Raw genomic sequence first — 28,000 nt, forward strand, 5'->3', positions numbered from 1 at the left:
AGTATAAATTTTTATATTTAAAAAAAAAGTAAATAGGATAATATTAAATCAATGTAAAAAATTTAAGAATATCAAAAAATATTTTTGTTTTTATATTACTTTACATTTACTTCTCTTTTACATGGAAGGAGGAGCTATTTAATACTGAATTTATTTATGTAATTTTTACCAAAAAGATGATAAGGGTTAGTGAAATTCAATCCATAGTTATTTGAATTCATATTAATTTAAGCTTATTTAAATTTATTTATTTTAAATTTTAAAATATACTTTTGGATTTTTAATTTCATTTACTTATTTGGATTTCAACTAGATATAAATTAAATATTTTTTAGATTTTAGATATTTAAAATTTAATATCTAATATGTTTATATCATTTCAAAGTTTGAAATAGTTAAATTAATACAATCGGTGTTAAACTAAAGTCTATTTAAATTAATTTAGGTTTAGATTAAATTAAGTTGGTAGAATTTTAAATCAAGTTGAATTGATTCAAACTTAAATAAAATTGAGTCGTTCAAGTCAAATCTAATTAATCTAAATTCAAGTAAAGTGAAATAAAAAATAAATTAAATCGAATTGATCTAAAACTTAGTGCAGCTTAATCCTATATTTACTTAGATTTATTTAAAAATTCTTCTTATTTCATTTTATTTTTCATTTTTTAATATATTTTTTTTACATTATTATACACGATAATAATATCATTCTAATTCGTAATACTTTTACAAACACATATTCAGATGATGAAAATAATGATTTAACTATATATGCAAGTTACAATTATTGAAAAAATGTAAATGTTAAATTCATTTTGAAGATAACTAGAAAATTATCAGTCAAAAGATAATTTTTAATTATTATATTAATATTAATTAAATAACTCACAAATTTATTTCTTTTTTTTCCTCCTATTTTCTTAATCCAAATAACATTACTTCCACTTTGAAGTTTCTTCCTCGTTTCTTTATTTCCTCACTCAGTCCATCAAATCCATTCCACGTTTCAAATATTTCACAAGTCTCGTTTTTTTATTTCAGGAAAATCAATCCCGTGGTCTCCCATAAAATACCATATCACTTGACGGAAAACACCACTTAGTGTAGTCCAGTTTTTGACTAAGGCAAAGCAAACCAAAAAAACCCCATACTTTTTGTCGTTTATTTTATTTTATATTTAATTAAATTTGATTTTTTTATAAAATTGGAAACTTTTAACTGAGCTTCCTTTAAAGTTTTATGATATATTGAAATATTAAAACACAATTGAGTATTTATCGTTAATTTTTCTTTCAATAGGTAATATGAGTGTTAAATAATGTAATTCTTATTTTGTCCAATTACTTTCCTTACTTATGATCACGATTAATTATATAATTTTATAATTTAATTATTAGTTGTGAATTTTTTTTTGTCATTACTTTCAGTAAATACATAATTTTTCTTTTTTTTACTACAATCCAACATTAATTAATCTTTTACCTCCCAAAAGTTTTAACAAATTCTAATCACATATTTGTCATTAGAAAATTGATAAAGAAATTTTCGAAAAAAATAAAAAGTCTTACCTAACGTTGTCGTACCAGTCAAACTATATGATTGTTTTTAACATCTAAACACTATAATAAATGTTATTGCATTTTTCATGTAATACAAAATACTTTACCAACTGAATCTGAGTTTAAAGATTTACAAACGTACTTTGCAAAACATGAAAGTATAGATCTAACTAGAAAGTTAGTTCTACAAAAACAAAAATATATGAAACTTTGACACAATTCTCACAATTACGATGAAAACAATATTTTTTTGTAGTAAAATGTGAACAATTTGTGATAGTCAAAAGTAAAATTATGTAGAATGCAATTGGAGTCCAACAAGAGATACTCTCGATTTTACATTGTTTCTACGGAGCTTGATACCTCTCATAGTATTTATCCAACTTTCGGTTTGGTTAAGATGTTTGCGTTGTGTGCTAGATGTCCGATGGTAGTAGAGAGACATAAGTTCAAGGACAAACTTATGTGTTTGTCTATACAGGATTTGGATGTGATATTGGTAATTGATTGACTATTTGCTAATCACATTCTTATTAATTATAGTTAAAAGAAGCTGTTGTTTCCTAGTTTAGGAGAGTCAAGGTTGTTGTCGTCTCATTAGGTGTGGCAAAAAGCCAACGAAGGATCACAATATTTTATCATCTTAATTCAGTTGAAAGTTAAGAAAGGTAATATAAGTTAATATATTTTATTTGTAAACGAGTTGTAGGATGTATTTTCATATGAAGTGTCAAAGTTGTCTCCTTAACGAAAAGTTAAAATTTCTATTGATTTAGTATCAAAAGTAGAGCTAGCATCAATGTCCTTACTATATGGCCCTAACTGAGTTGATAGAGTTGAAAAAACATATTGAATAGTTGTTGGGAAAGTAGTTCATCATATCAAATGTGTCACCTTGGGAAGCACTTGTGTTGTTGGTGAAGAAGAAATGTGGTAATTTTAGGTTGTGTGTGAATTACATAGTTGAACAAGTTAATAATTAAAAACTATCATATTCTAAGAATTAATGATTTGATGGATCAATTACATGTAATTATGATATTTTCAATGATGAATATTCAATTTAAATATCATTAGATTACGGTAAAAGCAAAAGATGTACAAAAGATTGCCTTAAGGTCCATATAGAAGCATTACGAGCATATAATTATGTCTTTTGGTGTGATTAATGTAAGACCCATAAAAAAAAATATATATATATATATATATATTTATTTATTTATAATAGTAAATTTTAGCATTTTATTAGTAATAATAATTTTAATGGATAGAAAAATGTAAATTTTTGGATATAAAATTATAGTAATTCTAGAGGGAGGGCTTCAAATTTTTTATAACTTATTTAGGATTTTTTTAAGAAAAGTGAATAGTGAATAGTAAATAGTAAATAGTAAATAGTGAATAGTAAATAGTGAATAGTGAATAGTGAATGGTTAAAAAAAAAATATATATTAAAATAAATTGTGGAAGAGAACACTCCACGTAGAATTAATCATTCAGAGATAAGAATGGTGAATAAAAAATAATTTTTGAATAGTAAAAATGAATAGTAAAAGTGAATAGTAAAAATGAATAGTAAATTTTTTGGCTATAAATAGCCAAGGGGGGGAGGCTGAAGATTTACACCAAAATTCTAGAGAAATTGTGAGAGAAGAGAGTTGGAGGAAATTCTAGTTGAAGAGGGGAAATTCTGGAAGTTTTCGGAGAACGGTTTGAGAAGAGGAAACTAAGTCTGGAATAGAGGTAAGGGGAGCTAACTTTGAGTATTTCCTCTTGTATTATCTTGAGTCTGGAATATGCTATATTCTGCTTTTGTCTGATCTTAAATCTTGAATATGAAGTATTTTGTTTCTGTATGATCTTGAAATTTAAATAAGAGTATGCTTCTGTGATGATATCCAAGTGTGATAGTTGTAAAATGTGATATTGATTATGTTATGCCATTTGTATGTTATTAGTTGTTTATTTTTTTTTATTTGGAAGGATTAGAAATTGTCTAACCGGCTCTGCGAGATTCAATTTCTTGTTTCCCCAAACATTTTATTGCTTTCCTTATTTTTTTTATTATATTTTGGAAGGATTAGAAGTTGTCTAACCGGCTCTGCCAGATTCAACTTCTTGTTTCCCCAAACTATTTATTGCTTTACTTATTTATTTTATTGCATTTTTGGAAGGATTAGAAGTTGTCTAACCGGCTCTGCCAGATTCAACTTCTTGTTTCCCAGACATGTTATTGTTCGTGTTATTTAATTATATTGTATTTTTGGATGGATTAGAAGTTGTCTAACCGGCTCTGCCAGATTCAACTTCTTGTTTCCCCAGACATGTTATTGTTCGTGTTATTTAATTATATTGTATTTTTGGATGGATTAGAAGTTGTCTAACCGGCTCTGCCAGATTCAACTTCTTGTTTCCCCAGACATGTTATTATTCGTGTTATTTAATTATATTGTATTTTTGGATGGATTAGAAGTTGTCTAACCGGCTCTGCCAGATTCAACTTCTTGATTCCCCTAAATTTTTATTAATATTATTTTGATGGTAATGGGAGCTAATCATTTTTGTATGAATTTATTTTATAAAATATTTGCATATGAATGTTGAACTGGTGTGCTCTTGTGAAACTATTTTATGACTTTTATTATATTGGGTATGATAACTGAAACCGTGAAATTGTACATGTTGTGATGTGATGAATTTAATCTGTTCTGAATGAGTTTGTTGGCTGAAATTGATCTTGTTGGAAGGTCTGAAGTAAGGGTTCTGAAATAGATTATATATGGGTATTAAATAGATGTACAGATATTGTTTGAGGTTGCTATGAGAGGAAGTGAAAACATTAAAATTTGGCATTTCAAATTTAGAGCATAAGAGAACATGGTAGATAATTTAAATAAATCAATTGTTAATTATTGAGGGCCTTTCTTTGTTGGTAGGATAGAGGAACCTTAAAAACCTGAGTTGGCACATCCCTGATCATAGAGCAGCCCTGGCCTGGTCCAGTCAGTTGTGACTAGTCATATGTGCTGGCCTCGAAGGTGAGTTTGATGCGTTCAGACATTTGGGTCCTCTCCGGTGACCAATTGGAGTAAAGAAAAATCTATACTAGGATGAAAATAAAATAAAACAAGTTGATTGTAGATGCATAATATTATCATGGTAAAAATTTCATATATATTTTATTACATTGAGCCCAGACTTTAATATGTAGTTCCTAAGATATGTTGATATATTTTGGTTGATCCATTATCTTTGTTTGGTGAAAATACGTTGAGTTATACTCGTTATGGGCAAAATGAGTTTATAATATGAAGCATGATATCTGGCAATATGTTTAATTTATTGATACCAAAACGGGTTATTATGAATTCATGATTAAAAAATGAACATGATTGAGTTAGGTGGATAGGAGGGTAGGAATTGTTGGTTTTATGAAATGTTGGGGTGGATATGAGAAATCATTACTTATGAAATGATGTTACTACCGGGAGTAGTATGTTCGAGTTATACCATGAGAGTTTGGTATGAGCAAAGTAACACCTGAGGTTTATGAAAGCAAGCAGAAAGTGGTCTGACCATAAGGCTTTGACATAAACATATGATTCGTAAGTTTTATAAAAGCAGGCAAAGAGGGGTCTGACCATAAGGCTTCAGAAAGTAAGACATAGTATATAAGTGAAGTTTAAGGAAGCAGGCAGAGAGCGGTCTGACCATAAGGCTTCATGAGTAAGCATGGTACACTTGTAAGATTTATGGAAATGAGAAAGATGATTTTGATAATGATGAATTAATGACATCGGAATAATGATATTTTATCAATTGCAGAAATACATGATTATAATATTTTTATTACAAGTTTAATGATTTTATGATATGACTTACCCTTATTTGTTTGTACTATGATCATATAACTCATGTTATATGTGATTAGATAATGTTGCAGATGCGGTTGAAAAAGCTTAGAGATGAGAGAGATGCGGGGAAAAACTTTCAGGGATTTTTGTAAAAAGAATAAATTTATATTGGGAAGATTATGTTGTGTAAAACTTATAAGTTGAAATTTCAATGGTGAAAACTATATTGTTTAAAGTTTGTAAGTTTGGTATTGTACTTTGGAGTAATTGATTGTAAGTTTGGTATTGTACTTTGGAGTAATTGAAATAAAGTTTGATTGTTTATATGAGATATCAAATTAATTTAGTCTCTATTATCAGTAATACCTTTAAAATATTTGGGTGTTACAATTAACACTTCAATTTTGACTTTTTTTATATAAGTTTTTTGTAATTTTTATAGACGACTTCAATGATTAAGATCGCAAGAGAGAATATAACTTCTTTTAAGGACTTGACTTGTTATATAAATGTAACATAAATATAGCCTATTAAAAAATTTGACATTATTTTTAACAAAAAAGAATAAAAAATAAATCTGGTTACTAAAATGAATTTGTGTTTATGAGATTTTTAAAAATATGAGAAATACAAAAGACACACTCTCTCTCTCACACACACACACACATATATATATATATATATATATATATATATATATATAATATAATATAATATAATGATATAACATAAAAATTTCTTACCTCTAAATATTACCATTTTATAAACTAAAAGATATTTAAAAAATTCAAAGATATTTTAAAAAGTAATTTAAATAAAAAATATTAAGTAAATATTCCAATTTGAAAAAAATACAAAATCCATTGAAAGTAAAATAAAACAAATTCATTTTGCACAGTAACTAGAAAACACGTGCTTCAATTTTTTCTATGATAAAAATAATAAAATTTAATTATAAAGTAAATATAAATAGTTTTTATAATTTTTGTAATTTTTTTTGTACGTATTTTTTTATTATAGATAGTTATTTTAATTTTTAAAAATATTAAGTTAAAAATGGTCAAATTTTAAAAAATATTAAATTAAAAAAGTTCCTTAAAAAATAAAGTTAATAAATAATTACTTAGAGGATGAAATTAAAAAAAACAAATATTTTGTTCAATAATATATATATATATATATATATATATATATATATACTCAAAATATACAAATATTACGAATTTATTGATATAGTAAAATAACCGTATATACGTAAACATTCTAAAATTATATTGTATATTATATTATATATATATTATATACTTTTACAGTTCACTGAAGAACCCATTAGTTGTCAAATAACTCAGAATAATTAAACTTGCTAATTTATTATGCTTTTATTCAGCCAAAAAAAAAAGAAAAAAGAAATGAAAGATAATAAAGGAATCTGAAGGATTACTTAGAGAGGTCTACAAGTAGACGCGCTTGTAAAGCACGTACAAATTAACTAGTTGTACTTGTAGGTCAGGTCCTTCAATCTGTTCCAATACCGCGCGTGCTATTATCTTTCGCTCTTCTGCCATTGTAGCTTCCTATACAAGAACGAACACAAAAAACCCTAACCCTAACTTCTCATCCAATCATGGCTACCGATGCCCGTGACTCGCGTCACAAGCATCGCCGATCACCCTCCCCAGAGGATGTGGACAGATCCTCGAAGCGCCACAAGCACCGCCATCGCCATCGCCACCGCCACCGTCACGGGAGCAAAAAGCGCGATGAAGATATTGAATTCGACGATCGAACAATTGCTGCTGTTCCTTGTCCAACTCCGCATAGACATGTACAGGAGGACGATGTGGAGGAAGGAGAGATCCTCGACGACGAAGCTCTCGATAGCGAGGTAGGGAAAAAAGAGACTGAATCTGATGTCGAACCTGGTGAAATCAAGGTGACTGGAGATCGAGATGTTCAATCCGATAATCAAAATTCGGTATGTTGCGATTGATTTCGTTTATTTTGTTTTAGTTCACTTGCTTTCATTTTTGTGTATCAATAAACGTGATATCTGTTTGGTCTCGGAGAAAGTAGAGGCCATTGGAGTAGATTTGAAAGAAATTTCCCTTTTCGTAATTCTGTTTCTTGGTTGCGAATGGTTTTCCTGTCTCAGTATTTTAGGTGTTTCGGTGTATCTCACTTCCTCTCGATGACCAAACAGAGCACTGCGATTCGTTGTTTTCGGACGTATAATGAGTTTTTTTTTTGTTGTTTTGGGACGTATAATAATTTTTTTTTGTTGTTTTCGGACGTATAATGAGTTTTTTTTTTTTAATTCCTGAGAGCTTTGGTATAGTACCCTGTCAGTGTCTCATAGATATGTAAGAACCTGGTTGCACTACACGAACATGAGTGAATTGCAAAAGAAGTCTCTCTAGGCGTTTCAGTGAAGACTGGTGGCTTACAGTTAATTTGTAAGAGCTGGTTATGAGTTTTGTAAATTTAATTTTGCTCATGGACTGATTTTAAGGCACTGTTTATTTCATTTGGCATCACCTCCAGCACTTTGGTTTTCTGCATGTCCACTCAATTTTTCATTTGTGCTGAACAGGGAGACCTCACTGTAAATTCAGAAACTAATGAGGACATCAGGGTTGATAAATTTATTAGTCCTGCAACCAATGCAGATGGTGTCTCTCCTAATCGTTTAAGTGCTGAGACTCAAGATGGAAAGCATGCTACAGATGGTCTGGACAATGGTTATTTGAATCCTAAATCTTCCAGGGCAGATAAGTCGCGGAATGGTGAGCTTGGACATTTTAAAGGGAATGAGAAACTAAAAGGTGACTTTGATGCACTGGAGGCTAATGTTAGGAAAACACATTTCCATAGGAATTCGTCATCCGAAAGTGGGGGAGACAAAGGTAGAATATCAGGAAGTTCTCCTTCTCATGGCAGATATAGAAGTCGATCAAGATCAATTGGTCATACAAGAGACAGGTCTCGTTCTCGTAGTGTCATAGATGAATATGATCATTCCAAGAGAAGGCGCTCTGAATATGACTATGATGAGGAAAGAGTGAGGGCACGTGGAAGGGAACATGGTCATGGAAGTGTGGTAGATGATAGAAGGGAATACAGTAGTGGATATCACAATCGCGAGGCCCATGATAGAGATAGGAGTAGGGATAGAGACTTGTACAGCGAAAAAAAACAAGAGGAAACAAGCAGGGGTAAGGAGATTGAGAGGGACCGCCAAAGGGTAAAGGAACGTGAAAGGAGCCGTGAGAGATATAAAAGGGATGTAGAAAAAGACAGGAGCAGGGAAAGGGAGGATAGGGACAGGAGGCAAGAAAAGGAAAGAGATAGGAGCTGGGAGACGGTGTTTGAGAGGGATATGAGAAGGGAAAAGGAAAGAGATAGGAGTAGGGACAGAACAAGAGATGCTAAGAGAGATAGAGACCTGGAGAATGAAAGGGATGATAAGAATCGAGAAAGGGATAATATTAAGGAGAGGGCAAGGCGTGATGATAGATATAGGCACAAGGATAGAGACACTGCAAATGGTAAAGATAGGCATGTGCGTCATGAAGATGGTAATGACAATGGAGATAAATATAGAAAACATTCGAGACATGAAGAAAATGATTACCATTGGGATAGAAAAAGAAATCCTGGTAATCCTGTAAAGGATTATACTTCAAGGGGGGGAAGTACTGCAGAAGTGGATGAAAGCAAACTAACAAGGTATGTTTCATTGACTAAATCCCATTTTCTTCTATACACATTTTTTCTCTACTTTTCTATCACCTTTAGTTATTTTTGAAACAATGCACTCAACATTTTTTTTAAATTTTTATTTTGTTTATATGTATATTGAATGCAGCAGTGAGGTTGAACCAGATGACTTAGAGGAGGATACATTGCACTTACCTGACCAAGAAGAGGAAGATCTCAACAGGATCAAAGAAGAAAGTAGAAGAAGAAGGGAAGCAATAATGGAGAAATACAAGAAACAGCATCAGCAAGTAGAAGTGGTTGGAAATGAACGAAAAGGTATTGTTTTCCTCATTTCTTTATTGATCTGTATGATGGGTTGATAGTATCAGTTAAATTACCTTTGGTCACAAGTTTAATTCTGTCTTCATCTATAGTCTTCTTGTTGTCATTTTGATCTTTAAATGCTTACTTGGTATCTTAATTCTTGCATAGGAAATTAACCTTTTTCAACAACACAAGTATGGATGAATCCACAGGGAACCCCCCACCCCTAAATTTTTTGGGGGTTTTCAAAACATTTTTCATCAAAAATATTTTTGAGTATTTATGTCTCTAACTCTCTCTCTCTCTCTCTCTCTATATATATATATATATATATATATATATAAATATCTATCATGTAAAAAAAGCATAGGAGCGGATGAAATATTAAAATTAAAATTGCATGTTTGGGTCGCACCTGAAGATTCATGTGACCATTTTTCTATTTTTAGATAGTAATTGATGTTTTTATTATATTATTACCATTATATTGAATTCTGAAATTAAAAGATTTATTGAAGAGAAGATATGTTAGAAGTGTTGATCATTATTCCATTTCCCCCTTGTTATCTTCCTACTTGGACTACTTTAAGTAACTTTGTATGGTGCTCTTATTAGACAAGGATACAGACAGTCAAACTGAAACCTATGAAGCACATGATGGTAAGAATGATGATGCCGATTATGTGGAGCCATCATTTGCTGTTGGAAAATCTCCTGAAAATGTGACTGTTGCTTCTCAGAAGATATCTCTTGCTGGAGGCCTGGGAGAGGGTACTCCAAAGGTCTGCCCTTATTTTAAAGTAAAAATTACTTTATAAGTTGGAAATATATATATCTAGTGGATTTTTTAATTTCATTTGTTATGCTTACAGAGTGAAAGGTCAGAGGACAAGTACTGTGACGATATATTTGGGGAGACACCAACGGGAGTTCGAAAATCAGTAAGTGTTTTGGTCATACTATTTTAATTTTGTAGTATCTGTGTGCACCTGAATTGTAGTATATTACTTCATAGTCGAGTGTTAAGACACTGAATGTACTATAGTGTGATATCTTTTCATCACATATAGCTGGTTTCTTTATATTTTTCATCACATACATTCTTCGATACAATTTCACTACACTTATTGCAGTTGCTTCTGGAATTATGTCAGTATTTTTTTCTTGACTTGAAACGTTAAACCATAATTGTTTATTCATATTTTTGCTCTTATCTTAACTATTAAGATTTACTACCTTCTTTTTCAGGGAAAAGGTGATGGTTTAATGATTGAAAGGGTTGGCCTACATGACAACTGGGATGATGCAGAGGGATACTACAGTAAGTAATTCGTTGGATTTTATGTATCTGTTTTCATAACGTTCTTTTGAATTGTTGTATTGAGGCCTGAGAGTTTGACGAATTGTTTTGGCTTCTTTGCCAGAAACGTTATTAGTTGTTTTTACATAACTTGTTTATTGGTTGGCTATTGTTAACATGTCTCTTTATATTTGTTCTTTCAAAAGTGTAACAGCATTGATTTTTTATATCAAAACATTAATTTTGTTGTGTTTGGAAAGAATGACGGGAGATAATCAATACATTAATCCGCCCCCCCCAATCCCAACCACACACACACACCAAGTTGAAATAGATCAAGAGTGGTCTGTTTTGACAATAGCATGTTACACATCTTTATTTACGTGTGGCATTTATAATGGATCTGTTCTTGAAACCTGTTAACATGTGGTAGAATCTTTGGGCGTTATCAGATTTTCTTGCAATTGTTGGAATTTCTCTGACATATTTGTTTTTCTGTTCATTGTTTTATGCCGTGACGTTGTTATGCAGGCTATCGAATTGGTGAAATACTTGATGGCCGGTATGAAGTCACTGCTGCACACGGGAGGGGTGTCTTTTCAACAGTTGTTCGGGCAAAGAATCTGAAGGTGGGAAATGGTGAGCCAGAGGAAGTAGCAATAAAAATAATTCGTAATAATGACACCATGTGAGTGATGTTTGTTTCTTGGGAATCATCAGTGAGCTTTTTTCTTTTGGGTAGTTTTTTATTTTTATTTTTTTCTCACTGTTCTACATATGTAACGTGCCTAGGTACAAGGCTGGTATGGATGAATTGGTCATATTGAAGAAATTAGTAGGTGCAGATCCAGATGATAAACGTCATTGTGTTCGTTTCCTTTCAAGTTTTAGATACAGGAATCATCTTTGTTTAGTTTTTGAATCTCTTAATATGAATCTCCGTGAGGTTTTAAAGAAGTTTGGTCGCAATATTGGCCTTAGGCTAACAGCTGTGAGAGCATACGCAAAACAGCTTTTTATTGCCTTGAAGCATCTCCGGAACTGTGGTGTTCTTCATTGTGACATAAAGCCAGATAATATGTTGGTATGCTCTAAAATACTATTGCTTTTATAATTTTTTCATAGTTTTGTTTCCTAATTTCAAGAAAAAAATCTATAGTCTAACTTTTATATCTGCAATTTTCCCTTCTGACTAGGTAAATGAGGCTAAAAATGTTTTGAAGCTTTGTGACTTTGGTAATGCAATGTTTGCTGGTAAAAATGAAGTTACACCATATCTTGTGAGTCGTTTTTATCGTGCCCCAGAAATAAGTAAGTTCCATTCATTGTATTTATGATTTTTCATTCCTAACTGCTTTTTTCTTGTTGAATGTCTGATGGTTTGCCAACTGTTTGGGCTTTTGAATGTTTGTATGCAGTACTTGGCTTGGCATATGATCATCCATTGGATATTTGGTCTGTAGGCTGTTGTTTGTATGAGTTATATGTAGGTAAGGTTCTTTTCCCTGGGCTTACTAACAATGACATGCTACGACTTCACATGGAACTGAAGGGCCCTTTTCCAAAGAAGATGCTACGAAAGGTATACATTTATTATTTTATTTATTTATTTTTTATTAGTGCCCAGCCACAGTTTGATTGTTGAGTATGAATTATTTCAATACTTGATACACGTTTGCTATTGTGTATCTATTTTGACTTACTTCCTAAATCACTCCTTTTATGTGGCTGTACCTCAATTCAACTTTTGGTGTAAATAAATTTATTCTTATTAATGATATCCACTTATTTTTTGACTATCTTCCTTGCAGGGAGCATTTACTGAACAACATTTTGATCAGGACCTGAATTTTCTTGCAACAGAGGAAGATCCTGTGACAAAAAAGGTAAGCCAGACTTTAGGTTGTATTTCAAGCTGATCTGTTATCAATTGTGAATGGGTTTTTTGACGAGTTTGAATAATGATGCTATAATTATTCCTTAATAGGCCATAAAGCGGCTGATTCTCAACATTAAGCCAAAAGATATTGGGACACTCATCACTGGCTCTTCCGGGGAGGATCCAAAAATGTTGGCCAACTTTAGGGATCTTTTGGAAAAAGTTTTTGTCCTGGATCCAGACAAGAGGCTGACAGTGTCACAAGCTCTGAACCACCCATTCATCACTGGCAAGTGAACAATGTTGCTGAAATTGACTCCCAAAATGATATACTGATATTTGTACATAATGATCCAATTGATATTGAGGTTCTAATTTTATTTGGCACTATCTATCTTCTGTGTATGGCCCAAGGAGTGTCATCACAGTTGTCAGCATGTTGAAGTGAAAAAAGGGTGATGTCTCTCTACAGGCGTACACTTTACTGGCGGTTCTTTCAGTGGAATGTACTGTTTCTATTGTAAGACAACTTGCCAATGGCAGTTTCCTTTAGTGTAGCTGTATTTGTACTTCAAACGTTCCTCTTCCAATTACATTCTCGGAAAGTTTAATTTTGAATTTTTTTTATAGGCTGGCTTATTCTTTCTTTACTCTTTCCTATTTTATGTAACTTTTATTTTGTTTTGCTTATACTATTTGCATAGATTATATTCTTTTCACCCTTGGCTTTCATTATTACTGTCAATTAATATATATTCCTTGGATTCTGGAGATTCTAATTTTATTTCTCATTCAGGACACATATCACTGGTTTGAGGCATCCCTTCATGCTTAGATGCTTAAAAGGAACCCAGGAGAAGGTACCTTGGCTTGTTTATTGGGAGATTAATTTCACCGTGCTGGAATGAGTTATGATTTCCATTTTCATTAACAGTGGTAATAGAATAACTACCACATTCGAGTAGGAACTTATTTCAATGAGCTTGAGCTGTCAATTTTTTTTATGAGGAGAATCAGTGGTTATTGGTGCTGTTTGAGCTACTCACGTTAATTATTGTTGTTAGCTGGGTACATGAGTTAAGGGGAGGGAAGTGGTCAGTGATGAACTTGCTTCCGATTCTAGATACACGTGCCACTAGGCCATATGCCTAGTTTTTACTGCCTTTTAAATTGTTTCAGTATAAATGGTCGAATTCCCAAGCAATAGCTTTTTCCGCGTATTTCTTTTAATTTTTAGTCATGACTTAGGTGTGTGGATATTTTTTTCTTGAATTGTACTTGAGCATGCCTTTCCATCTGTTGTCTTGTGTTATTTATAATACTTTTTTTCCTTAAATTTACCCATACACATATCCTAATAAACTTGTGTTGCATCTTATCCATGGCGGGTCATGTTGGAGGCAATTCCACTGGATGTCTTTGGCTATGTTCTTGAAGCAAATCCGTTTGACGGTGAGCAATTCAAATTCAGAAACTATTGTTCTGTTAAGCTTGTGGTATGGATTAAAATTGCAAAATGAATCTGATTCTTGTTTCATTTTTAAATCTTAGGTAGCATCTTGGTCCTGCAATTTTTGTAAGTATATTCAAGTTCAAGTCCTTTCGCATCATTGTCAGTGTAGAAGGCATTGATGGTCCTTTGCATCCAGTTTTTTACAGTGTGAACCTAGTCTTTATTCCTGTTTCCGATTTGGTGGAATATCCAATTTGCAATTTGCGGTAAAACTTTCCTGCTGCTTGTTTCCTATGTTGAATGTAGATGGCGCTTAGGTTTGATTGTCGGGCTATGTGCCATACTTCCTGAGTTGTTTCTTCTAATTAAACATTGTGTTTTTTGCTATGCTCCTGTTCCATGTTGTCCTAAACGCCTAATATTGTTTGTTACTGGCCAATCTTGTTCTTTTCGTTGTGATTCATTTGACGAGCATGTTGATTTCATGTTTATTTGTTTTTTAGAATGGAATTGAGTTTTATTTGTTAGTAGAATTCATTTCTTAGGGATGACATACGCATACGTATTTTAAAATTTAGTGAAAGAAGACGGTCGCTCCCACCATAAGGGGACTAAAAAATAACTCAATGCTGTTAAATTATCGTTATGGTGCTGCCATGATGCTATAACGTGTCATTTTCTTTGCTTATTCTGTCTGTTCATCACTTCAGATACTCAGTCAATTTTCACTCATGTTTCTCAATGTATGTGTTTATATGTTCACCATCAATCCAATGATATTGTGCTGACTTTTTTTTTTAATATATATTTCGTAATTTAGTTCTGTTTTTTGAACTTCTGAAACACGTTGCATGAGGTTTTTTTTTTTTTAATTAAACCGATGTTGTTTCCAATAAAAATTTCAGTTCAAGGACTATGTGAAACCCACTCAATCAAATTCTTTCGAGATTTGATTCCAGTCTATGATCCTGTCGTTTTAAATTTGTTTTTGCAGTCTTTTCTGTTATTATACATTCTCCATGGCTTCCATCATTGACTGAATTTGGATTCTTTGCTCGGTTTTTTGTGCCTGCCCTTTTACCGTGCCTACAAAATAGACTGATTTTGATATTTTAAAACATATTTGAAAGCTTTTTTAATTTACCAATATTAGTATATTTGGAAGACTCAGGAGAGACAATTCTAAAATCTCAACAGAGTCTGGGTAGAAAAGGTTGGTCAATTCTTTTGCAGTCCTCGGTTGGCTTCAATGCATGTACACTTTAGCCTGTCAGTTTACCTTTTTTATATTTTAATTTGATAATGAATAGAAAATAAAACGGCCTTGCAAATTAAGTAACAAAAATGAGTCAAGGTTTAGATGACTGCCATATCTTACTAGTTTAGGACTATTCTAAAATTGGAAAGATGAGACTACCATTTTTTGGGGAATGTGCTATACTGGAGAACAAAGCAGACATGCCTCAAATGTTGTATGCTGTTGTACCTTGGTTGTACAAGTTAATGGAAACCTTTCCAGACAAGATTGTCCTTGGATGTGGGTAGTTTCTACCTCACCTTTGAGAAAAAGCTTTACTTGATTGCTATAGCTTTACTAATTTAGGAGTTCTGAAACTTGAAACGACTTCCGATTGACTACCGCCTCCTTTTTTTTGTGGATAAATGTATAAAATGTATCTTGGAGAAACGTAAGGCCTATCTCAAATATTGACATAGTAGTGTAGATCTACCTTGGCTGTAGAAATCAATGGTTAGCTTTCAAAACGAGATTGTTCTCGGGTGTGGGTAGATTGTACCTACAGAAAACTCTCTTTCGCTTGATATCTGTGAACCGTTTATTCATTTAATATCCTGATCTCTTGAATGTGTAGCTCAAATAGCATGTTTCATGAACCATTTTTGTAAAGTATCCAAAAGGAAAGCAGGTTCTGTCTAGTCATGTTGAAATGTTCATATATTCCCTTTATATGGATCCCGTGGTGCCGGTTTTTTCAGGTAAGAAATACTGTAATACTGGTATTTTGGAGGGAATATTGGGGCAGCTAAAAACAGATGTTTTAGGATAGTTTGCTATCTGAGCAGAATGCTGTACTTGCCTGTCCGAATAACCGGTCAGAAAAAGTAAGTCCTCCAAAAAAAGTAAGTCCTCGTGCAATTGGGCATGATTTTGATCTAGATATGGAAATAAAAATACGATCTGGTGGAGTTGGTGGTCCCATAACGAATGGTTTGATCGGCAGTGGAGCTGTGATTTAAGTTGGAGTAGTAGAACCGTCTCTTAAATTTTTGCTTTTTACTCAACTTCCAAGTAGTCTTTAGTTCTAAAACAATATATTTAATAATTTATAATACGATATTTAGAGTTGTGGTAGTCTTTTATTACCCATATCTGAATAAACTAATGTTAATATTATGACTAATTCAGTACTATTATTTTAATTTTAACGTTAGATATTAAAATTAAATTATAATAATTATCTAATATCAAATAATTGTGATAGATCTAACTTTTTTTGTGATTTTAATAATGTCAAAAACTCAAGAAGTATTTCATGTTTATAATAGAACTTTAATACGTTATAACTACAGAAACATAACAAATTTGAGATTTGTTTTGTTCTAAAATTTATCACAGATTCTGTAATGCACTACTTTTAACCATAAAATATGATATGCAGGAGTGCTGATGTTATTTCTTTTGAAAAAAAAATGCAACTTTTGAGCTATTAAAATAGAAGTTACTTTTTCGTCACAGGTTATTATTTTTATGAAGTACATGTAAACACAACTAGCTTGATACATGCTCGATGAAATCAAATGGAAGTGATTAAAGTTTATCTTGATTAACTTAAATATTTGGGGATGAGGCATTTTTAATTTGTAAACTAGATGAAATAATTTGGTGTTTGATTAAAAATTAAGCGAAATGAAATGGAGGTTGTGAGTGATGCAATTCTGAAATAGATGTATAAGATAACTTCATAGCAAAAAAAGTCATGTTTTTGTATTTATACTTAATACCTAATGGAATTATAAAAAATACATACACTGGAATGTTATTTCAGCTAATCAAAGATGCTGACCAGGATTTTTGTGTAACACTGAGTGACCCTAGTCATGAGGTGACAACAAACATTATTTACAGAGGGCACCAAACTTAGTTACATATTTCTCAAAATTGTTTTAATCAAATTAATTCTGTTTTCCTCTAAAATAAACAGACCTAAATCACTTCGGAATATCCATATCTCGACAAGGCTAATTCAGTGAGAAGGCAATTACAAAAGAAATTCAATCACAGATGCAATAAAGTTTGTGCTGTACATGGGGAAATCAAATTAGAAAAATCTTATGCTCATGTGGATCTCTTGTAAGCGATACTTAGCTCCGTGAAAAACGAAATATCCTTTTAATAATTGCAACTTTAGGGAGGGGAGTAATTTGTTGAGAGATTACTTTACCAATAGTTGTTAATCTGAAAGTAAGTACCACCTTTTTTTCCAACACATTCACCACCACTGACTCCGTTTCTGCTGAAAAATCATAACATCTGCCCATTAGAATTACATCAAAAAATGTTGAATAGAAAAAAGTGTTTCAAATTTTAATCTCACTTGTTTATTGTCCTAATAAAAAATAAGTGCAATGCTAATTCTAAGAAACAAAAGGTTATATCAAAGATAATGCTTAAATAACATTCTTTATGGCAAAGTAAGTGCAAATGTGGACTTGTTTTTTTATTTTTAAGGTAAATTATGCTTGACAAAAAAGTAAAGCTTATTTTATTTTTTTTTTCAATTAAAGTATTCTTTGTAAGTATGACTCTAATGTAAAATGCTCACAACTTCACTTTAAATCAAAAAGAAACTAAAATACTATTTGTTTTTAACCATAATTTCTAAATAAATGTGAAAAGACATTAAAATGGTCCTAAAAAAAGTACAACTTCAATACCCAAAAAAAAAAATTACTTTATTTATGAAGTTGTCTTCTAGATATGATCTACCATTTACATAGTTTCTTTATCTAAATCCTAATTTCCAAATAAAAGTGTATGGTGGTTTGTAAAAATAGTTGTTACATCCATTCCATGATACACCAGACCTAACAGCATTTAATAAATGTAAAATACTTGTATCAAATTAAAATATTTTTACTTTAAATTTGTTGAACTTGCATAATGTTTGGGGGAAAACGCCAACATATATCAGAAGGTAACGAAGTTGCAAAAAGAAAAAGACCAAAAGCAGAAGAAATAACAGTTGTTGGTTTAGTGCAGAGTACAGATATAAATAACAGTGTTCCCCAGCTTTACAGCCGAAACACATGCCACCCTAATCAAATGTGACAACAAAAACAGTATGGGCCATTGAACTTTTTCTCTTTAACCATATCTCAGGGTAAAAGATAATTGGTAAGAAATTCTGAATTTCTCATTCATCTGAAATACCAAACAGTCAATTCTCTGCAATCAAGTAATCATACTAACCCTCGACAAAAACAGTGAGATCTCTCATTTCTCTTAGAGCTTCAAAGCAAATCATATAACAATGTCCAAATTTTGCAATCACTAATCCACACTCAATGTAAAACAGAGGCTTACCATTCATTTTAGCAATAAAATCAGCTACCCTCTTCTGGCACTTCTCACATTGCATATCAGCAGAAAGAACAACTTCCTGAACCTGGGTTCAGCACAAGATCATGGTCAGTTTCAAAACTGCAAAAATAGAGTAAGGAAGGAGTTTACAGTACCACTGGCAAAGACAAAGACTCCATAGATGCCAGAGTAGTCCTTGTAAGAGGAAAACGATTGGAGATTTCTAGACCAACTTTCTGTAGCTCCTTTTCGGAACCATCTTCAAAAGCCATAACAGCATTAATCTAGCACACCCTCAATACCATCCTACATAAAAAAAGACGTGCAGAAAATGATGTATGACTTTGAAAATCACTTTCTACGGTGATAGAACAACTTCACCACCTGGGATGCTTGTTTATGGTGGGCAGAAAATGGAGAAAGCATGATAGGAATGAATGGCAAAGAAAGTGAAAAAGGTTAGGTTTTAAGGCTATTTTAACGGAGATTATGTAGTCCTGAAGCATGTCCCACATAGTGCTTGGTTGTTTTTTTCTACTTACCAATAAAGTAACTGAACTATTCAGCTACACTAATGATGCAATTAGTTGACTCTGCTAGGCTTAAGCCAGTGCAATTATACAACCGTTGTATGAATACACTTTACTCTAAATTTTTCTGGTTAGAGAGTAAAGGAAGGTAGAAGTTTGAGTATTTATTGTTTTAAGTAATGATGGTAGATAGCTATATGACTATGGAGAAGATTAGAAACATTGGATTCATTATCGTAGGTCCTCTTTGTGTAACTAAAGTCAAACAGTTGGTTCCAGCAGGGTCCTTTCATACAGATTGAAGTTGTGGTATTCTACTTTAAAAAAGTCTCTTTCATGAAGCTATGCACGGCAAAGAAAAGGCCAAATGTGACAGATCTACGTATGAAAACACCGATCTTCGTCTTGTTTCAGTATTTCAAACAATTGCTTATGCTTCTACAATTATCTTACATGTATTAGGAACATGAAAATGAGTGTCTTTTATTTGGTAATTTGCGTTAAATAAGATTGTACTGACAACAATAGATCCTGTCTGAATTGTATCCGTGGTAGATCATGTTGATTCACTCAGTCTACCCACATGAAAATTAAGGACTGAATTAGTAAATAATGTGACGTCTTTAACTTGTTGTATTCTGTGTGGAATCTTTAATTCTTCATACAAAAATCTTATGTATTATTAAAAATATAAACATAATTTTAATTGAATCCTTCGATTTGGACACATGTTTATTGCTTTTTTTTTTACATTTTTTTAACATCCTTACAAAACTATATTATATTGTTTATCTAGTAAAGAGGTCGTACAAAATTTTCGTAGTTTGAAATACTTTTCAAATAAAAATATATGAATTCTTTAAAGACACATATAAATTAATAAGTTATAGTTTCTTTTATGAATTCTTGTATGTATATAATATAATTATGCAAGATCATTACATAAACATGACATAAACTATCGAAAGGATAAAATAGTTTCAATTAATTTTATGTTCTAATCAAATTATTGTAATTATTTTTTGAGAATTTGGCTTGATGCCCTTAACAAATTGTATTATATTATTTATAATTGTCAAAATAAATTAAAATTCACGAGTCAACTTGGTTCACTATGTTGGATTAGATTAAAAAAATTGCAAAACACAAATCAAAATGAACCAATTCATTAAGAATTCAGTTTATCTAGGTTAAACCTGTGGTGAGTCAGGTTCCACTCATAATTTCTAAATATTAAATTATGTGAAAAAAAACAAAACCCTAAGTGCTTTTATATCTTTAAATGTATTTGAATTATATTGTATTCTTTTTGTTTTGAATTGTATTTAAAGTTTAGCATCAGTCGGATTGAACTTTATTTAGGTTTCAATTAGGAAAAAATTGTATTTTTTTAATTGAAGAAAAAAATTACAATTAGAAAAGTTAAAGAGTTTAACCTACTAATATGTGATAGGCCAAATTAAGTTCAAAATTTTTAAATTCGTTAATAAATGAGTCTAGTTATATTGACTTAGTAAATAACTAACTCATAATAAATCGGGTGGTTTGTTTTGACAATTTTACTATCATTTCATTTATTGTGTATGTATACATCTTTTTATAATACACTTATCTATGTATATGTAAATACGAAAATCCTAACTTCATAAAATTATTATGGTAAGTTTAAACCATATAATATTTATAATTTATAAAATTTCAAATATGTAATCAATTATCATTTAGTTTTTTTATCAGATGTTTTTAGTACATGTTATTTAAATTTAAAAATTGGATAAAATAAAATATTTCTTTTACAGATTTCACTATACATCCACAAAATATTCATTTATCATCTCATAACTAACTTTAGTTCTATATATTTCACATAATTTATATTTTATATATTTATTGCATAACTGATAATCATAGAAAAGCCCACGTCTCATTGAATTATCAAGTCAAGTATTGGTGTAAATTTTATTTTTATTTAAAATACTTCATATATATATCATGGTAATATAACTTTAATTTGAAAATATGGATTGATGAAATTATATTAGTTATACTTTGTATACTATATAATGTATCTATCAGTTATTCATTAATCTGGTAAAAAATAACAGTAATTATTACATATATTTTAATCACGATGCTAAAGATTTCCCTGATAGGTTAATTTTGTAAAATTAGATTCACACAATATAGAAGAAGTCGTATCTCCATTCATCCATGTGCTCCAAAATGTTCACAGACTTTTATAAGAACTTCCTCTACCCACCATAGTATTGATCCAGCATCATTCAAAAATTAAATTCAATAGTATAAAAACAATTAACTATTTTTAATTAATTATTAATTTAAAAATAACTTAATTATAATTTATATTTTATAAAATGGGTATATTTTAATTTTCATTTCTAAATAAATATCTATTTAAATAAAAAAGAATATTTTTTATCCATAGTAATTGTTAAATGTTGAAGAAAAAGATTAATTACCACCCCCATTCAACACCTCTTGTAATCTAATACTACTGGATAACACGATAAAAATTTCAATCCTTTATTAAATACTATTTATCTATCTTGAAATTAACAATAAAAATTTTAAAGATAATTTTAAATATTGAAAAATTAAAAAATAAAAATCCTTACCCAAACTAAAACCAAAATTTATACTATTATTAGACTAATTTTGTTATTTTTTACATATGATAAAAAAATAGTAAAACTGGGCGAATGATCCAAACAAAAACAACTGCAGACAGCAGATACCTCTATATATATGTTAAAAGTCCTTCCTACATGTATAATTCTATATATTAAATAATTTTATTCAAATAAAACATTATAGAAACTAAAATTTAACATATTTATCGAGCTTAGTTCACAATTAAAAAATATTAATTTTAATTATTCTTTGTAGTTTCAAACACCAAAATAAAGTTTCTTTTGACTCAAAAGTGTCCATTACTCCCACAATAAACTAAAAGATAGAGAATTGAGAGATATATCAGAGCAAAAAATATACTTATTCTAAATAAAGTGTTATTTTTCTATAACTTACTACATGAAAAAAATAAAAATTGAACTAAAAAATTTAGATAGATAATAAAATTTTCTAAAAAGAATTTATATCCGATAAGTAAAAGAGGAACACAAAAATAATCACAAGAAAAAAGTAAAAATAAATAAATAAAAAAAAGAAAAAAAAAGAAGAAGAAGGAATGAACCAAAGAGAATAGATTCCGAGTTTATTAATTTCGACCTTAACTATTTTAAAATACATATATAAGTTGATTAACAATCTAAATATTTATTTACTTTTTTTTATGTTATTAGTAAACCTTTTATACTTTATTCTTCCTCATTAATTTAAGAGATTCGCATTTCTCTCTCTTTTATCTCCTAGATTTATGGTATCAATGACTCTCATCGACATTAGATCTAATACTTTATATAGAAACACTAGTAATTTAATCAACCACTTAAACACTATTAATTTAACAATATTTAAAATTTCAAAGTACTATAATTAATAATACTGGAAATTAAATTAAAACACATGAATAGTGTATTTTCAATAACCTTGTTAAATTGTAGATTAAGTGAATAATCATTTTTATAAAAGCTACTTTATATAGAAATATTTTTATAAAACCTTGTTAAATTGTAGATCTAATACTTTTTTTTTGTATAAATTAAGAGAATTAAAATTTTCAATGAATTAAATAGGTTATAACAATTCATCAACAAATTAGACTAAACTATTTAGCGTATAAATTAAATCTAATTTTTATAATATAGTTTCTAATGCATGTATTAATTTCTTATTAGCACTTCTCTTACCATGACGATGTTGTTTAACGATATAGATATTGTCTCATTATTGTTTTTATTTGGGCGATAAGTACTAAGTTAGCAAGACTTAGATGAGCTAGAAATTCCAAGTGTAGATCGATATTTGAGGGAGCGAATTGAGAACACAAAGAAGAGAGTGAACCAACCAACAAACACTTCATAGGTGTCTCCGCCTTCTCTTCTCTTCACTGCAATTCTCTTCGCAAACCATTTCTGTGTAGTGATCACAATGGCATCTCTCCCCAACACCCTTTCCTTCTCCTCCTCCCTCTCCACCACTCTCCTCCCATGCCGCCGCTTCATCGCATTCCCCCGCCGCCGTTTCTCCGTTCAAGCCAAGATCCGCGAAATCTTCATGCCCGCCCTCAGCTCCACCATGACCGAAGGCAAAATTGTCTCCTGGATCAAATCCGAGGGCGACAAGCTCTCCAAGGGTGAAAGCGTTGTCGTCGTTGAGTCCGACAAGGCCGACATGGACGTCGAGACCTTCTACGACGGCATCCTCGCCGCCATCGTCGTTGCCGACGGCGAAACCGCTCCCGTCGGAGCCGCCATTGGCCTTCTCGTTGATTCTCCCGAAGAAGTCGCTGAAGCCAAAGCCAAAGCCGCCCAATCTGCTTCTTCTCCCGCCACTCCCTCCGCCGCCGCTCCCTCTGCCGCTGCTCCGGAGATTACTCCGCCACCTCCTCCTCCTCCTCCGGCAAAGTCCGTTACCGATGGGCCAAGGAAGACCGTGGCCACGCCTCAGGCTAAGAAACTCGCGAAGCAGCACAAGGTGGACATTGCGACGGTCGTGGGATCCGGTCCGTTTGGTCGGATTACTCCTGCGGATGTGGAGGTTGCGGCCGGAGTAGCTCCGTCAAAGAGCAATGTGTCTCCGCCGGTGAGTCCTGCTCCGGCGGCGCCAACTCCTGCACCGAAATCTGCTGCTGGTTCTGCTGCACTAGCTCCCATTCCGGGTTCGAGTGTTGTTCCTTTCACTACGATGCAATCTGCGGTGGCGAAGAACATGATGGAGAGTCTATCTGTGCCTACTTTCAGGGTTGGTTACCCTGTGACTACTGATGCATTGGATGCTCTTTATGAGAAGGTATGGATATGCTTATCAGAAAGTGTTTGATTTATGTGAATTGTGTTCATTGGAATAAGGAATTTTTTAATAATGTGTTTGTGTTGTGTTCTTTCTGTTTATTAGGTGAAACCGAAGGGTGTGACTATGACGGCTATTTTGGCTAAGGCTGCTGCAATGGCACTTGTTCAGCACCCTGTTGTCAATGCCACCTGCAAAGACGGTAAGAACTTCGTCTATAACAGTAACATTAATGTTGCTGTTGCCGTGGCAATTAATGGTGGTTTGATCACTCCTGTTCTCCAGGATGCAGATAAGGTGCGTGGCTTCTCTATACAAATCAAAATTAGTTTGTTTCTTGTATAATGCAGTGTTCTGTAGCCAGGGAAATTGATGAATCTTTATCGTAGTAGCTGACCTCATCTAGGAAGATAGAGCTGTTGTTGTTTGTCTAATTTATTGGGTACTTGTTTTTGTTATGGCAGTTGGACTTGTATCTGTTGTCCCAAAAATGGAAGGAGCTAGTGGAAAAAGCTCGTGCAAAGCAATTGCAACCTCATGAGTATAATTCAGGTTTCTTTGTAGTTATTGTCAATGTGGGCAATTTTTTATCGTTATGTGAAACTTGAGTATTTTAATTCTGACTCAAATTTGATCGTGCATGCAACAGGAACTTTCACACTTTCCAATTTGGGTATGTTTGGAGTTGACAGGTTTGATGCCATACTCCCACCAGGCCAGGTTAGTAATGACTTTTGGGACTTTTGAAGCCTTGATCTTCGGAGATGCTGTGGCTCATTTTGTGGCATGTTTTATTTGGGGTTTAAACTTTGCCTTGCTCTTTATTTCCAGGGTGCTATCATGGCTGTTGGAGCGTCTAGGCCCACTGTTCTGGCTGATAAAGATGGATTCTTCAGCGTGAAGAATAAAATGCTGGTGAGTTACTTGTTATAACTTCTTTTGTTTGTTTACGCACTTATGCTTACAACAATGGACATTGTCCAGGTGAACACAAACAATTTTTAAAGGAAATAGAACCTTTTTGGCAATGCACCAGAATTATCATGTTTAGGCAATTAGGCATAAACCTTATACTGTATTTGCATGGTGTTATACTGCATAATGATACTTTCTGAAAGTTCAGTTGTCGGGCATACCCTAAATTCTGGGCATCTGCATGGAGCTGTGCTACATGATTATATATTTTTTTGGTAGAGTTAATAAATGGGTTTAAGATTTGATTTTGGATTACATCTGTGCAGTGTTATGTCTCAATAATATATTTTTCTTAAGATTTAATTCAATGGGTTGTCAAAAATCTTGACCATTTTCATTATTATCTTTAAAAGATTTGCTGGATTACTGTCGTTAAGAGAAAAACCAGAGTCCACCCTCTGAAGTTCTTGAAATTTTGTTTGCTGCTATTTTACCCTGCGTATTTTTGTCCTTACAAATACTTCATTGTTATCTGGCTTGGAATGTGTAGTTCTTCTCTCTTGAAGAAAGTGTTATCTAAACTTTCCCCCCAGGTCTTGGATCCTTAATTTGCTTAAGTCTTGGCCTCTCATATCAAAAGAATTACTTTTGCCAACTAAAATAATCATCGATATTGTTACCAAGACATCCTTTATATACAGAAGAAGGTAAAGGTCTGCAGAAATAGTTACATACAGACAGTACTAGGTGTTGACTTGGCACTACACGTATGATTGCCAACTGCAACAGTTGCTAAACAGATAGAGAAGACAGGCAAGCTGCAACACCATTTACTAAACTACAAACTGAGTATTTTACAACTAATAGCCTAATGTTAAAAATAAACTTAATTAGTAATTTGGTCTCTGTATTTAGGCTTTTGATTTGTTTTTATCCTGATTTTTTTTTCTTCACTCAATTGAGTCTCGTTTTTTAAAAAGACTCAATTTGACCTCTTTCGTTAAATTGGTGTTAATACCATTTGAAAGATGCAATGTGTCAAAATATGGGTCTGTCGTGTTGCTTAGAAGGTGTCATGTGTCAAAATCAAAGAGGTTTCAAAATAGAAAATCATCCAAATTTTGACACGGGATACTTTCTAAATGGTGTAAACGTCAGAGTGATAGTGAGTTCTCTTAAAAGAATAAGGACTCAATTAAACCAAAAAGGAAAAATATAAGGACCTAAACGAATCAAGTCCTAGATAGAATGATTAAATTACTAATTAAACCTTACAAATAACTATTTATTAGTGTAAACATTGATAGTGGTATAAACAGTTGGATATTCATATAATTACTCCATCACAACAAGATAGAAGGATCATAAGCATGGAAGAGTCTGCCATGAGTGAGAGGCTAAGCCCCATAAGAAGAATTGGATAGCATGTTAGAAAAATAACCTAAGCATAGAGAAAGAGAGCTCGAACCAAGAGTAAACTTGAAATCGGCCTTCTGTTATTGTTATCATTATTATATTCAATCGATCTATATTATGTTTCTCTATACAGACGAAAGGTAAAGGTCTCAATTAGAAACATATATATACAGAAAGTATTAGGAAATGACTGAGAACTACGTACATGGCTGCCAACTGTCAAAAATTGATAGGCAAGCTACAAAACCAGTTACTAAACTAACAGTGATCGAGTACTTACTCTGACACCCTGTTACATTCCTTGACCCACTAAATGACCGGACTTTTTTATCTTTCGTGTCGAAAGAGAGGGACTTCCAATCTCCAAGCTTTGTTATCTAGGGAACATGCCTTTAAATATATAACCACTAGAGCAGTCACTACAGGCTTTGGTCAATTGATGATGGAACAATCCTACCCAAGCCCTAGTTTTTATGCTGTTTTGAAATAGCCTATGTAAAACAGCATGCTATTGCGCAAGGTTCTCACACAATAGGTCAAGGTATGCAACAATAAAAGTTTAACATCAAATCTTTCAAGGAAATTGTCATCTTGTCCTTGCACATCATTCGTAAAGGTTGAAGTTTTCTCTACTCTCTCTGCCTTTATTCCGTCTTCTCACCGGATGAATACAGCGAATAATTTTCTTAAAATTTTCTTGAGTATAAGGGACAGCTGCCGTACCGTACCCACTTTTTTAATTGTTAAATTTTCCCAATTTATACAAAAGTTTAATCATCCGAAAGTTGGAGAATTGTTTCATATACTCCGGAGAAGTAACATTTTCTTTCAAGCTTAGGAATACAACATTCCGACGATTATTAACTAGTTTAAAAAAAATTAAAAATCCCAGGCGTTGTTGGTCCCGTACAACGTGTTATCCTCATATTTTACCTGCATTTATTCTCATAGGAATATCGAAAATTACAATATAACTTAAGTACTCAACAACGTTTCCTTTCAGCTCTTGACCATTAAGATGCATGGTTGCACTACCATATTTAGTGTTTTTGTTTTAAGTTGGGTATAGTTGAATTTGAACCATTAAATGTGATTAGAATTGATTTAAACTTCCTTTTTCAGGTGAATGTAACTGCTGATCATCGAATAATATATGGTGCTGACTTGGCTGCATTCCTCCAGACATTCTCAAAAATCATTGAAAACCCAGAAAGCCTGACATTATAGTCATTATGCACTTCCAACATAAAATTATGGCCACCATCGGATCACGACTTGACACTTTGTTGAGAAGCTGTTTGGCTCGATGCTGAACATTTTCTGATTTTTTTTCCCCTCAACTTTCATCATGTTTTATCTTTTAGGAGCTATCCTGAGGACCATTTGCTAGATTTTTTGATAGGGAAAAGAACTTTAATATTGTTTACAGTGGGGTATGTTGTAAGGCAATTATGTTGACAATCTACTTGTAAGCAGTAAGCAGTTTTAAAGGTTCGATTTTTCAATAAGAAAATTACTTATTCCAGCCAATGGTTTCTT

At 32.1% G+C, this 28,000-nt stretch overlaps 3 protein-coding genes across 20 annotated transcripts; 2 read left to right on the plus strand and 1 right to left on the minus strand.

Moving 5' to 3' along the window:
- The first annotated feature begins 6,887 nt into the window (after window positions 1–6,887).
- LOC108325853 (uncharacterized) lies at window positions 6,888–16,452 on the plus strand. 17 transcript variants are annotated; one of them, XR_008247780.1, is made up of 17 exons: window positions 6,888–7,388; window positions 8,004–9,139; window positions 9,279–9,448; window positions 10,052–10,218; window positions 10,309–10,377; window positions 10,685–10,757; window positions 11,268–11,424; window positions 11,529–11,820; window positions 11,933–12,047; window positions 12,155–12,318; window positions 12,548–12,622; window positions 12,724–12,904; window positions 13,030–13,135; window positions 13,412–13,475; window positions 14,016–14,067; window positions 14,171–14,191; window positions 16,064–16,452. XR_008247780.1 is itself a non-coding variant. In XM_052874819.1 (13 exons), exons 1-13 carry the CDS (start codon window positions 7,038–7,040, stop codon window positions 13,056–13,058), a joined length of 2,979 nt encoding a protein of 992 aa, XP_052730779.1. In that variant the 5' UTR covers window positions 6,888–7,037; the 3' UTR covers window positions 13,059–13,242. The 17 variants fall into 17 exon arrangements, 2 of the variants coding, with proteins under 2 accessions (XP_052730779.1, XP_017414439.1); XR_008247776.1 differs by having other exon boundaries at window positions 13,412–14,067; window positions 14,167–14,191; XR_008247778.1 differs by having other exon boundaries at window positions 13,412–14,067.
- An 863-nt stretch (window positions 16,453–17,315) lies between these two features.
- LOC108325397 (uncharacterized) lies at window positions 17,316–19,338 on the minus strand. Of its 2 annotated transcripts, none has more exons than XM_017558466.2 (3): window positions 18,824–19,338; window positions 18,672–18,753; window positions 17,316–17,598 (listed from the first exon to the last, which is right to left on the minus strand). In XM_017558466.2, exons 1-3 carry the CDS (start codon window positions 18,938–18,940, stop codon window positions 17,450–17,452), a joined length of 348 nt encoding a protein of 115 aa, XP_017413955.1. In that variant the 5' UTR covers window positions 18,941–19,338; the 3' UTR covers window positions 17,316–17,449. The 2 variants fall into 2 exon arrangements, with proteins under 2 accessions (XP_017413955.1, XP_017413954.1); XM_017558465.2 differs by having other exon boundaries at window positions 17,316–17,601.
- A 3,747-nt stretch (window positions 19,339–23,085) lies between these two features.
- On the plus strand, window positions 23,086–27,991 carry LOC108326457 (dihydrolipoyllysine-residue acetyltransferase component 4 of pyruvate dehydrogenase complex, chloroplastic). The gene is made up of 6 exons (XM_017559974.2): window positions 23,086–24,130; window positions 24,236–24,427; window positions 24,595–24,682; window positions 24,780–24,850; window positions 24,962–25,045; window positions 27,584–27,991. Exons 1-6 carry the CDS (start codon window positions 23,270–23,272, stop codon window positions 27,686–27,688), a joined length of 1,401 nt encoding a protein of 466 aa, XP_017415463.1. The 5' UTR covers window positions 23,086–23,269; the 3' UTR covers window positions 27,689–27,991.
- Window positions 27,992–28,000: the final 9 nt, after the last annotated feature.

Source organism: Vigna angularis, chromosome 3 (assembly GCF_016808095.1).
Source record: "Vigna angularis cultivar LongXiaoDou No.4 chromosome 3, ASM1680809v1, whole genome shotgun sequence".
Lineage (NCBI taxonomy): Eukaryota > Viridiplantae > Streptophyta > Magnoliopsida > Fabales > Fabaceae > Vigna > Vigna angularis.

What these genes read in the sequence shown, in the direction of transcription:
- LOC108325853 (XM_052874819.1), top strand. Translation starts at nt 7,038, where the DNA reads ATGGCTACCGATGCCCGTGACTCGCGTCACAAGCATCGCCGATCACCC. An exon ending in AATCCGATAATCAAAATTCG is followed by an intron (nt 7,389 to 8,003) that starts GTATGTTGCGAT and finishes TGTGCTGAACAG; the next exon opens with GGAGACCTCACTGTAAATTC. An exon ending in TGATGCAGAGGGATACTACA is followed by an intron (nt 10,758 to 11,267) that starts GTAAGTAATTCG and finishes GTTGTTATGCAG; the next exon opens with GCTATCGAATTGGTGAAATA.
- LOC108325397 (XM_017558465.2), bottom strand. Translation starts at nt 18,940, where the DNA reads ATGGCTTTTGAAGATGGTTCCGAAAAGGAGCTACAGAAAGTTGGTCTA. An exon ending in AGTCTTTGTCTTTGCCAGTG is followed by an intron (nt 18,754 to 18,823) that starts GTACTGTAAACT and finishes TGCTGAACCCAG; the next exon opens with GTTCAGGAAGTTGTTCTTTC. An exon ending in TTTTATTGCTAAAATGAATG is followed by an intron (nt 17,602 to 18,671) that starts GTAAGCCTCTGT and finishes ATGATTTTTCAG; the next exon opens with CAGAAACGGAGTCAGTGGTG.
- LOC108326457 (XM_017559974.2), top strand. Translation starts at nt 23,270, where the DNA reads ATGGCATCTCTCCCCAACACCCTTTCCTTCTCCTCCTCCCTCTCCACC. An exon ending in ACCTCATGAGTATAATTCAG is followed by an intron (nt 24,683 to 24,779) that starts GTTTCTTTGTAG and finishes TGCATGCAACAG; the next exon opens with GAACTTTCACACTTTCCAAT. An exon ending in CCATACTCCCACCAGGCCAG is followed by an intron (nt 24,851 to 24,961) that starts GTTAGTAATGAC and finishes CTTTATTTCCAG; the next exon opens with GGTGCTATCATGGCTGTTGG.